Source organism: Etheostoma cragini, chromosome 15, assembly GCF_013103735.1.
Source record: "Etheostoma cragini isolate CJK2018 chromosome 15, CSU_Ecrag_1.0, whole genome shotgun sequence".
NCBI lineage: Eukaryota > Metazoa > Chordata > Actinopteri > Perciformes > Percidae > Etheostoma > Etheostoma cragini.
Genome location: NC_048421.1, coordinates 4,456,382 through 4,469,622, shown reverse-complemented (window position 1 = coordinate 4,469,622; position 13,241 = coordinate 4,456,382). Strand labels below are relative to the sequence as shown.

The window sequence follows — 13,241 nt, the reverse complement described above, 5'->3', positions numbered from 1 at the left end:
TTTACTCTAAATTTATTAAGGGTGTCCTCCCTTTTAGACGCCTGTCTGACTGTAAAGTCAGCGTGTACTTGCACTCACAGACAGCCGAGGAAGAAAAACTAAAAGAATACAAACATTTGTATTGTCTCTCTGTCGTCTGTTTGTCGTTCCCACTCTTTTTCTCTGTGTTTCTCTTTTAGACTGTGGAGCATGGGTTCCCTCATCAGCCCAGTGCTTTGGCCTTTGACCCCAAATTGGAACTTATGGCCATCGGGACAAAGTCAGGAGCCATCAAAGTGTATCCTTTTATCAGTGAGCTCATGCATTTCACAGAAAGAGGGCATCAATCCCAGTAAGGCTGGTCGATAAACTGAATTTTTGAAATAGCCAACTATATGAATCTCTTACCAATCCAAGTTTACAGAAATGGCAATTTCAGTCAAAAATAGTCTGAATCCCATGTAATAAAACTAAGAATACGTAGTTCAACCAACCATCAATCGGCCTGCAGTCCACACGTCCATAAGCTCTTATTGGTTACACTGTATTAATCAGAACAAACAAATCAGAAATGGATTAGCACAAAAGTGTCTTGATAGGTTTTTATCAAACAAATTCTAATCATGTATTTTTGAGATGTGCTATTTTTTGGTCACAACTGACTATGCGTCCCAAAATCCGGCTGACTACGGATTGCAGGACAAAGAGAACCCCTGAGCAGTGGCTGGTGGAGTACAGAAACTGTTTTTCTTCCAGTTATGTCAGTTTACATCTTTAAGGTGCCGCTCTGTACATCAGCACCGCGGGGCAGCTACTGCATTGTCTTCCTCTGTAGGGTTGAGGGTAACTGAAGTCAGTGCTTCATCCGTCACGCTTTTTTTCATATTCATGTGTAATATCTAATTACAATAATCTAAGTAATTGTCTCTTGTGCAGGTTGTAGGAGGAGAATTACTGAATCCTAATGTCATTTGGACATCCCCATGGGGCTACAAGGTGCCATACTATTTTAAAATGTATTATTTTTTATAAATTACCTAACAACCTTCATAACATTTTTTTATAAATTTTATGAAAGATTTCATATTAAATGTTTGCATTTTTTTATTTTATAAAAGACTTTTTGAAGCCAATTTTGCGTAACAGTCTGTACGGCTATTTCTTACAGGTTTGTTGTTTTTCCTGTTCTAACGATGCCTCACAGTGCTTTATGAATGTTGAGGAAATACTGATCATATTTATCTGCAGCAGAACTGTTTATATAACACCAGTTTAGTGGAGCAGTGCATTGATGTGTCTGCTCTCTGTCTCTGTGGGAAGTTGCACTGTCTGCACCACTTATCTAAAGACGACTTCATTTTCTTCTATACTGGCAATGATAGTTGAAATGTAATCTTTTTTTTTAAATTTCTGGGGTTTATTTAAATAGTTCTGGCCATTGTTTTTCTGAATTATAGTACAAATGTTTTCTCTCAAAAACTAAATGTCTTATATCTGGAAATTCTGTGTCAATTATATAAAGTAGTCTTAGCACGAGTAACCAGGCAGGTTGCACACAAATCCGTCCATCTTCATTTTATATCAATGAACGTCCGTTACATTCAAGCCATTGCCAAATGAGTTGATACAAAGATAAGTTAGACTATCAGCTCCACCTAACTCTCTGTATTTCTCAGTATGTTCAGAAACTCAAATCGAGTGAATATAATTAACTTTTCTGCAGAGTACATCATGTTTTTTAATACTCAGTGTTGTCCTTGGCTACTAGCAACTGCATCATTACTTAGAATTCCTAATCCGGGAAACAGAAACTACGCCCTATAGTTTTAAATTCTTTAGATAATACACTCAAAGCGGGGGGTTAGTTTACCCCTGTGATTGTTTGTGTGTTTGTGTGGTTCCTGCCCAACTATACTACGTTCTAAAGCCATCACTGCCTCCAGATCGCTGATCATTGACTTGAGTGAGTAAAGTGTTATCCTAGCCGATAGGCCTGCTGGCCAGAGCTATTAAGATAGGACCAGTACAGAAAAACAAAGCAACATCATCATTAGATATACTATTTGGCAGTTGCTTCCATCCTTGGAGGCCAAGAATACCATAAATGCATTTTTTTTTAGCTCGTGGTCAGTGGGAATCTTAAGCCCCAGCCCTCGGCAGTGGCAGAGCATGTATCTGTTTGAAAAACCCAGAATAAGATGGAAGATTGAGTGAAGCTCTGCTGGAAACGAGCATTGGTTTGGCTCATGGGATGCATTGCAGCAGAACCATCAATTGGTCAGTGTGTCAGAAGTTTCAGCAGCTGGGATGTTCATGCACTGTCCACGTGACACAGCTCTGACATGTTGTTGATCTCGCTAATGTGTAATGGCCGCCAGCTCTGTCATAACGGTTGTGTAGTTAATAGCGGGCTAACATCAGGGTGCTGCTTTGTTGTTGTAAATAGTTTTGCACTGAGTTGGATATTCTGCTTAATTACTGGTTAAGCACCGTCATCCTTTTAGAAAATGAAGATTGTAGATTGAAAACATATGTTGACGACGTTTGTTTCGCATGTTTGCCTCCCATGTTTCATGTATGGCTTTGCTTGTTTTCGTTAGTGAGTGTAAGACCTGCAGTGGGAAGCATGTAACAGGATTTATGAACACAAACATGTCGGTGTTTAAATCTGAATGCATGTTCATAGCAACTGTGTATGGGTTATCTTTTTTCAGTGTGTAAAGGGAGTCTCGCTGCGGCCGTGTGTTATGTGCCGAAGCTTTAGACGGGAGAATCAACTCTTTGAGAGAGAGACTAGTGGTACCAGGCACTTGCAGCCCAGAGGGAGATGGATGGAGGAGGGGAGAGAGGGAGATAAACAGAGGCAGTGGAGACAAGGGAGTGCAAAAGAGATGGAAGGGGAGGAAAAGAAATCTCTACTACACAGCTATACCTGTACTCTAACAAATGACTGGTACTACATTGCTCACACCAGTCATCCTGCTTTTTAACAAGGTTCCAGCTGCTGTTGGAAATTTGGAAAGTCAGCATGTATGCCCACAGAGAATATGTGAAAAGTTTACAAAGGTAAAAGTACAAAAGTATCTTGTTTCACAAAAGGCATTGCATTCGATGAGTGTCTCAGGCTTTATGCCTCTAAAACCATTCCGGCCGGTTGAGAAGTTCAACGATCTTTTGCTGAACTTCTCACAACTCTTGCAACCTGTTAAAGGGTTGTCAGTGGACATTGCGTAGTTTTTTTTTCGGGCCAGAAAGGTCAGTAACCAGTGCATTAGGTCCCTTTTAAGCTGTTGTTATGCGCATAACAGCAAGAAAGATCGGAGAAACAATCTTATTTACTGTTATACTTTTTTATTTGGTGAAGAGGTATGACAAGTGAGACTAAAAGGACATCCTACATTGTGTGACATCTGACATGACATGGTTAAAACAATGAGGCAACACGAAACAAGACTAAAGAACAAATGGGATGTAAAAAACTCGTGAAAAATGTCGTTTATCAAAACTGCTTCTTTTTTTTGTTGATTACTTAGCAATGAATTGACTAATCTTTTCAGCTCTAATATCAGGCTTTACAAACTTCACAAACTTCAAACCTCAATTTGGTTCTCAAAATCCGTTTTAGTTGAAAGAAGTCTTCATTTTGAATAAGTATGTAAGTATTATCATTCTCTGTTAATCTCAGATTTACTGACTTGGGTTTGACCTAGACATGCTTGCCAGCATAACTACTAGTACTGTTGTACACACACTCACACACTTCCAGTGTTGGTGCCAGATGTGTGATTTGATTCTCACACACACTGACGCAGACGCATGAGCCTGAGCAGCGTGTCGAGAGGTAGTAAGAGACAAAAAGCTGAAGAGAAAGTTTGGCCGAGTAGACGTGGATGTAGAGGTTCTTTACTTAATTATAAAGAAACAGTTGAAAATTACACAATGACTTTGAACTGTACTCCATCTTGGCATGATTAGACCTCGTCTCCTCTTTTCAGCCTCTTGCTCGAGTTTCTCACTTGTTCTTTGCTTTTTCTCCGTCTCTCACTCGCTGCGTGTTTATAAAGGCAGAGTCATATTACGCCCTGAGAGTTACTGCTTCGACTACAGACTGAGGCTCAGCAGAGGGAAGGGGGACAATGTGGTATGGAGTTTTTTTGCGCGTGTGTATGTTGAGAGAGATCATGTGTGGGGGTGGTGGGTCGATCTTGAGTAGTCTGTGTCCTGTTGAAGAATGCCTGTTGAGGTAGGTGTGTGTGTGTGTGTGTGTGTGTGTGTGTGTGTGTGCGTGCAGATTGGGTGAGTAAGAGCTTTGTTGCTGAGTCTAGCCTTAATAAAGGAAGCTTTTGAATTGGTTTCCAAGGCAACCAGCGCAGTTGCCAGGGATGAAAAGTGCTTGCAGGCCTAAGGGCATTCAAATTCTGCAGCTCAGCACGTCAGATACCAGAGTTTGTTGGTAGAAATACATCAGTAGTTTGTAAAAATATCAGAAAATTAGGGCTGGGCAATGGGGAGAAAATTAGATATGACGATATCTTGACCAATTACCTCAATATTAATATTGCAGCAATAATTTAGGGTTGACAATTGGTGCTTCAACTAAATATCTTCACACTTAGATTTTCAATAAATAACAATCAGTAACGTGGACATAATGTCTAAGTGGGGGAAAGGTTAATAATAGAACTGCTACAACAGTCTGGTAAGTTAAGAAAAGGGCTTCACTTTACTGTAATGCAGCCTTTCAAACCGGGGAAAGATAACACTTGTGTCATATCACGATATTGCAATATAATATTGATATATTGCCCAGCTCTACAGAAAATACTACTTACAGTACTACAGTACCTGCTAGATATCCACACACACCTTAAACTGTACAAAACATGCTGAGTCACACATGTGAAACTATGTGACCATGAAGCTTCAGTATCGGCAATGCAACAGCCAGAGGACGTGCTAATATTGACACACACACACACACACACACACACACACACACACAGCAGAGCTTTGATCGGTGTGTTTGTGGGTGTCCTCCAGCTGTCAGCTCCCCCTCTGTGTGTCTGACATCCTGTTGGTCACACACACACACACACACACACCACGCTGAGTGATCACCCTGTTTGGTACTGATTCATCGGCTCTTGTCTCTTGACACATTGCAAATGCTAAAATGTGTTTATCTGTAAGATCAGCAGCTTAATTTTCTTTTTATTGATATGTCTTCCCATTTTAGTGGCAGATGACCACTTTTGTGGTCAGAGTGACCACAGGGTTGCAGCTTGATTTTGTACACGTCTGAAATTCTCGGGAAATTTGTACTTTTGTACTGTGAGTCATCCACTTTTGCAATTTCACAGCGTGGACTACACAGAAAATTCATTGTTTCAAGTCAGTCACATAGTGGCCTGAGAAATGGCCTCGGGCAGCTGCTTTAGCTTAATTTCAAGGATTCTTGAATTGTTTATCCATCCTCAAAGTCTACAAATGTTTGTAGTTTGTGATGGAAACGGTAAATTCCCCATGTGCTCTTTTGTGCCACACAATGCCCTTTCAGTTGTGCTGCAGCCACAGCGTTTCCTGCCCTTTCCCAACAATTTCCCACTTTTTTTTAATTTGTACCAAGTCACATTAATTTGTTTTCACGCTTAGCTGCACATACTGTGGTTTGTATTGGAGGTTAATTTGTAGAGCAAATACTTCAAAGCTCTTCTTTTTATTTAAATTTTTGTAAAATGAATTATATTGAGTTGCTCGGTAGGATGTTAATATAGTTGAAGATGTGGACTCTTATTCAGCCATTACCTCCTCCCTCTTTCTCTTCTCACCCACACGCTGCCTACTCCCTGCTAACTCTGTCTTAACTTTCTTTTCTGCACAGTAAAGCAGTTTTTCCTCTCACTACTTACTGTTTTTAGTTTTTTTTTCTCTCTTACCTATCGTCTCTCCTACCGCCATCTCTCAATCTGTCTGTTTTTCTCTGCCTGACCATAACGTGGGGCTCATTGATATTCCTGAAGAATGGCAGGGCTGTTAATATTCCTCTTTTCTGCTCTTTCTGTCTCACCCAACCTCTTCTCCCTCCTCTTTACCCGGTCTTTGGTCCGTGCCGGTCTCCTCACCCCCACACCTATACGCACTTACAGATTAATGGGCACACACACAACGCCTGTCCAGTTGGCAACACGTTGGTGGGGGTTCATCTTTTGGGGCAAAGGGTGTGTGGTCTTGCCAAGTTAAACAGAGTGGAGAGGCTGCTGAATGGTAGAGTTGAGGAAGGCAAAAGAATTTACCCAAACCAACAAATCAAAGTAACAAAACAATCAATCCCTGAAGAGCTGTATTAGTAGGCATGGTTGGCTGAATTAAAGTGAAGAAGGAAAATGTACAGCAATGGTAGTAACATCACTGCTAATAATTGGCCTATTAAGGTAAATGTTACGATAAATGTATGTATTTGACATTGACTTTGACTTAAGTAAAAGAAAATCTTGTTTGGATCTACTTCAACAACTTCAACATCAATCATAGTTGTTCATATTGATCCATGTAAACGTGGATTTTGACTTTGTGTGACTTTATTGTCATAACAAAGATTAAATAATGGTGAGAAACAGCCCTGGTCGCAGCTCTGTGATGCAGTATGTTTATATGTAAAATGGCATCCCATGATAACTCTCTCCTCTGGGGAGAATGTCAATTTGAAAAAAGTTTTCATTAGTTCGAAAAATGCTTCGACAAGCAGTTTGACCTAGATGCGAAACTCACAGGCCGTCAGCTGGCCCATTAAAGTAGCTTAACACTCTTACACGGTCCAAGAAGCCGTGGGGCTTCAGTTGGACCAAATCAACCCAGAACACGATCCTGATCCTCCCAGATTACAACCAGGACCAATTTCTTCTGTCGCTGTCAAAGTCAGTCGGTGCAATATCTGTCTCCTTCGGTCTGAACAGTATAATGTAGTTCGAATCAGCACAGGTAGGGCTATTTGTCCCAGGAGACCAGTGAAAGTTTTTCCTTGTGTGTGATCTTACGGTTCTACAGTTCATCCTCTGGGGACCATGAATCTTCGTAGTGTTGTGAATATAAACTTTATATTTGACAATTAAGTATACATTTAAGTTTGACTGCTGGCGTGTTGTCACTGAGTGAGTGGGACATAAAGGGGAGTGTGGGGGGTGGAGAGGTACTAACTGAGGGAGAGGATGCAAATGAGACGGGATTGTTTGTCTAGTGGGTGGGTGGAGTTGTTTGGCTTGTCTTGTTGTAGACTGCCTTTTGCCAGACATCTGAGGAGTGTGTGAGTTTGTGTGTGTGTGTCTGCGTGTTGCTATGTGTGTAAAGACGAAAGGGAGTTGCAAAGAAATGCTTGCAGATGATGTCTCTGAAAAACAATTTTACTTGTGTTGTCTGAAGTCTGACTCATAAAGGTGTTTAATTTTCTGACTTTTTCCTCTGGTGCAGATAATCTAATTCTCTTTCTGTGTGTGGTCAACTTAGACATTCATCCTTGGATCTAGTGGTCCTTCCTTCCTGTCCAATTCAATCTTCTGTCACATTTGTGTGCTTGTGTGAGTTGGAGAGTGTGCTGGCTGTGGTCTGTGGGTCCGACATGGAGGACAATGCCCTCTGTTTGTCTGTATTCAGACCGTGAAATCGCTTTATCCTCGCTAACTCTCTCTCTCTGCATCACCGGGCAATCGTGTGTGTGTTTGAGAAAGAGACAGTGATTCAGTGATTATGAGTTACTGTAGGCCTCCATTGTGTGCCTTTTAGGGTTCTCTAGTGAGCAATGCAGCAAATCTTTGCATACTACTTTACGTGGTTTCCTTGCAGCACCTAGATCAGCACCTTTAACCAGTGTGTAATTCAACAGGTTGCTCTAAGAGTTAAGTTTCCCATGTTGAATTCTTGTTTCTGAACCTTCGATGTAACTTTGAAAGGAACGCCCTGAACATTTATTTCAACACTGTATCATCCAAGACCATTTCTACACAGCTCTGAGTTTTATCAGTTTTGGTGGTTCATTTAATTAATGCTTTCAATTGACTTGAGAAGGACTTTGAATTACTTTGCTCTGAGTCAGTTTTTCCACCTCTTGTGTGTGTGTGTGTGTGTGTCCTAGCTGCTGTTTATTTTTTATATTAATTTGCAAATATTAGCATGCTAAATTAAAATTGTGAACATGGTATGGCAATAATAAACCTGCTCCATGTTAGCATTGTTATTGAAACGGCATTAGCATTTAGCTCAAAGCCGAGCCACTAGCCACGGCTATAACTTTAGACAAATATGCGATGGATATTTATGTTTCCAGAGGTTGCATCCTAATACTTTTGCGCCGTACGAGACTGTGACTGCATGCGTGTGTACTTATGTGAATTTTACGTATTTAGACACAAAGTGTGCATATCTGTATTTAATGCAACAGCACTGCAAGTTGCAGAGGTGGGGTGACACATTTATTATCTGCCCGCTACTATTGAGGACTGTAATATTGGCCAGTGAGCAGATGCCATGGCGGAAGGAGCTTAATCCAGAGGAGACACACACACATACTCACATTTATAGTGAGGTTACAGTAAGAGGGACTCTATCTACAACTGTCCCTAGTGAGGAGATGATGACATCATTACCGGGAATCCCTCCACCAGCTGTCCTCTGACATCACCATGACCAGGAAGTGTGTGCGCTCTGTGAATCATGCGCCAGTGTTGAGCTTCATTTTTAGTTTTTTTGTTGTTGTTGTGATCACACACACTTTGTTTGTGCTCCGGCCTAATAGCAATGAAAAGCTCTGCCCTGCTCTACAGGCGTTGTGCTGTCTGTTGGACATATTTACGTGGGGTTGTGGGGAATGACAACGTTTGAATTGTGAAATTGTAGTTGCTTGGTTTCTGTCAGAGGTGCTACAGATCAGCCAAGGTTCTCTGACACAGTCTTAAATAGTCATTAGTGGTCTTATTTCTTCTCCATCCACTGCGGCTTTCTTTGCCATCTTTTCTTGCACAGACAGCTTTAAATTTGAAATTCTGTATTGACTGTGGTGAATAAGCTGTGGTCATCATTGCATAGCTTGAAACACACACAAACCACAGCTGTGCATCTGTCTTCGGTTCCTCCGTTTTCACACACACACACAAAAATATACTGCTGCAAATTATCATTTTTACAATTTGTTTTTGCTCAAATGAAAGGAGATATAGCGTATTTACAAGTGAGCTTTTAAGGTGCCAGTAGGCATACTTTAACATCTTTTTGACAGAGGCAGACTAGCTGTTTCCACGCTTTCATGCAAAGCTGAGCTTACCTAGTGTTGGCTGTAGCGTCATATTTAGCATGCATTAATGGTATCGAGCTTCTCATTATCACTCTTGCAAAAAACAATTAGCAACTTCCCAAAATGTTGAACTTTTCCTTTTTAAGGGAGCAGAATACTGGATATTTTTCTTTTCTTAATTCGTCATCTCTTGAACTCTGTGTTGGTCTCTCTGTTTGTCTTGACTGGTGGTTCATGACCCATGAGTAAATGTTCCTCTCACACTTCCACCTCCAGCTGTCTGAGGCATGTATTATTGCAGTGAATAAAACCGGGGACAGGAAGTGACAATGCTGCAGGAATGCTAGTTCAACACTCTTCAGGGCCTCCAGGGAAAAAGACGGCGAGGAATGAGAAAGGACGGGAATAAAGTTTGGAGAAGAAAGAAGGGGGCAGGTAGGTTTCTATGAACCTGAGAACAGGAGCCGAGTGGAGAGGAGTTGGGAGAGATTCGCCAAGAACTGAAGGAGGGAACTCCTGAAAAGGGAGTCAGCAGAGGAATGTTGGTATTAAACTCCACTGGATCCCCATGGGGAAAACAAGTAATTTCAGGCAGAGATGGGAAAAATGGTTAGAGCAAAAAAATTATAGCAACCTTTTTTCCCAACAAGATAAGTGGATTTGTATACACTTCTTCCTGAGCATTGTGGGAGTAGGAAAGAAACTGATTTTGTGTACAATGGTATAGCAAATTTAAATAATAAAGTTAATACCTGTTGCAGTGGAAAGCTATATGATATGAAAGATCTGAATAAGAATTAAGAGGAGGAAATAGAAAATAAAACATATGTAGTCAAATTTTTCTTCTATCATTAAAACCGATTGTGATAGGAAAACAGGCAATCAGGTGTGTGTGCGTGCCTTGCGTGCCTTGTTGTGTACTCGCCTTGTGTACGCCTTCATTTTAACAGCTCCGCTTCATTTACTGGACTACCAAACACACACAGAGTGGTGGTTGGGTGCGTCATCTGGTGTTGGTAATTGCTATGAGCTTTGTTAAAGTGTTCTAATTTCTCCTCTGCTATTACACCTAACCAGTGTGTTTCTTCTGGTTTACAGCTCAGAATTACCAGTTAAACTTTTCTTGGTCTCTGCCCTCTCAATCACACATTTTAATTCCTATTCTATTTTAAAAGAAAACATTTTTGCCATCAATCAACAAACGCAGTCTGACAGTGGCAACAATCCATTATATAAACTAGAATTAAGTCCCTGCTCTGTTTGTTTGTCTCTTACACACGCCGCACTTGCAGCTAAATTGGGGATCTGGTGTGCCTGCTGCCTGTGTGGACTCAGATCGGTGGATAGCTCCAATCTTCTTTTTATTGTTGAATAAAAACAGTTTTCTGTTTTGAATTTCCTTGACTCGATCCTTGCAGCTACGGGCACCCTGGTGTGGAGTTCACAGGACTGCACAAAGACATCACAGCTGTCACACAAATCCTTTTCCTGCCTGGACAGGTAAGCTCCATGCCACTGATTTTCGGAATTTAAGGAGCCCTTAGTGGGTGGCCAAATTGATGTTTGATGTTAATATGCTGTGATAGGGCCGCCTGCTGTCGCTGCTGGATGACAACACGATTCACCTGTGGGAGCTGGTGGCTGGTGCCCCTAGAGAGGTGGGCGGGGATAAGAGAGACGGCGTGGTCTGTCTGCAGGAAGTGGACAGCTACAGCCTTCCAGGAAGACCTGGCATTGAGAGCTGCAGGTACATTAATATTAGTTTAGATCGTCCATTTTTTTGCTCTTGAAGGTATAATCCTTAAAGTTTTGATCATTTTAAAGCCAGTGTTGGATAGTATTTATGTCTGGCATTTATTCTGCTATAGCTGTTGAATGTAGTTTGGAGTCTTCCATTCCCGGCACTGGATTCAAATGCCATTCACACTAAGGATGCATGCAACACAAACTGAAATCTTAAGGATTATAAGGATTATTTGTCAAGCAGATACAGTTGTCAAAGCAACAACAATTGTTCAGTCAAAGAAATAAAAGTAGAACATGAACACACAATTTAATGGTGCGGTCAGAGTCGATTAAATTAGTTTGGCTGCCGTTGCTGTTTATAGATTTTATATATGGCACATGGACAAAGATATGAATAATCAATATTTCATGAATGAGAGGTCAATCCTTCTCCCTTTCTTAGAGTGGCTGGTCAATGAAAAACCTTGCGATTATAGGTTTTAAAGTTTAATCAGATTGCACTTCCCACAAGGTGGGTGGATTTGCTGCCAGACGTGACTATGTCGCGCCACTTTTGTAGTAAACGGAATGGCCCTCACTCTTCCACCAAATCTTCTTCTCAGTGCCACGCGGGTGACGGTCCTTCTCTTGCTGAGGTCATGCGAGCAGCTGTGCATGGGAACAGAGGGAGGGGGCGTGTACTTCCTGGAGTTGCCCCGCCTATCACTGAAGGACAACCAGACGCTTCTCCAAGACCAGGTCACACAGAGGTGAGACTGTCACATAAATGACTTCAAAAAAAGCAACGTCCTTATACAGAAAGTAAGTTGAATACAATAAAATATAGAGCCAAGTATTTCATTACATCAACTAATGGTAAAGTGCGTCCCATTTTATTCCTCCGTAGTTTCTTCCTTAAACTCCATTCTCTGATCTCATTGCTCTCACAGTATGTTTTCCTTTAAACATAAACACTCCGGTTTCCTCAGCTCACAGCTCCAGCTGAGCAGGTCAGGGACACACACGTGCACGCAGAAACAAATATCTCTCTTGACCCCAGCAGCAGCAGGCAGGTCAGGGTCATGTGATTCAGGGGACCATGAGAACGGTCACATCTCCTGAGTGTTGTTTGGAGGGCCAGACATGTACTGTCATATCTAATACTAGTATTCTCACAAAACTCTTACTCATTAGTAAACATTTTTGTGAGTGAGGAACACTGAGTCAGGTGAAGATAATTGTCTTTTGTAGCAGCACAGTGGCCCAGATGTTAGCACTGTGGCCTCACAGAAGGTACTGGGTTTGAACCCTGGTCGTCCCAGTTCCCCTGCCGTGCATCACCTAGGTGGAGGCTACACATTAAAGCGCTATGAGTGTCTCTGATAAAGCACTGTATAAATGTTATGGGTTATTATAATTTTGTTAATATTAGCACAGAACTGAGATGTTGAGGAATCTGTTTCAGGACATTGTTGCATTGAAAATGTACAGTAAATAGAATTTTAATAAATTATCTGTTTTGCCCAAAACTTTAACTTTGAATGTTGCGTTTTAAGACATTACCATTAGATGTAAAAAGGAATAACTCAAGGTTTGAAACCAATTTTTCCGGCCACTTTGTAGTAATTCTAATTTGAGTCAATTAGTGGCCATTGTAAATGGAGTGTACTGTAATTGCTGTGAATTGCTGACACATCAGTTGTAAACACTTCAAACTTACATAATGTGGCAAAGGGGAATGGCTTGGTATTCGTAATATGCCCAGACAAGGGAAAATGACGTAAACAAGGAGGATATTTTATATTTCTATTGTATGCCGTTCCTGTTATTTTGTCCAGCCCCTTCACATTCATGCAGTGTTGTGTGCACTTATGTGCAGTCATGTCTGAGAGTTCAGCGGTGAAAGTGTGAAAGGAGCACAAATGCAAATCTTCAAGACAAACTGTGCTTATCATGTGAATATTCACAAAACTGCATTATGCATTACACTGTAGTGTTTTTATGGACATAAAAAACGTAAGGTTCATTCTTTTTTCATGCTGCAGCCTTCGTCACTGCATTCCTGTGTGGATAAGCAGGCAGTGCATCACAGAGCTACTGTTTCTTTTTCATTCTGCTGTGTGACAGTCTGACTGGTTGGCCAAACCCCTCATTAACCAGGCTTGTTTAGGGAAGTGGGCTGAACTGAGACCTAACGAGGGCCTTGATAAGGCCTGTGTGTGTGTGTGTGTGTGTGTGTGTGTGTGTGTGTGTGTGT

General features: G+C 41.2%; 1 protein-coding gene across 1 annotated transcript in view; it reads left to right on the top strand.

The window, feature by feature from the left end:
• llgl1 (LLGL scribble cell polarity complex component 1) overlaps window positions 1–13,241 on the top strand; it is a 30,072-nt gene that overhangs the window by 2,369 nt on the left and 14,462 nt on the right. Inside the window, exons 2-5 of the mRNA XM_034894409.1 lie at window positions 180–277; window positions 10,678–10,759; window positions 10,846–11,006; window positions 11,608–11,755. Of these exons, the coding sequence (XP_034750300.1) occupies window positions 180–277; window positions 10,678–10,759; window positions 10,846–11,006; window positions 11,608–11,755 (489 nt within the window). The remainder of the gene's footprint in view (window positions 1–179; window positions 278–10,677; window positions 10,760–10,845; window positions 11,007–11,607; window positions 11,756–13,241) is intronic.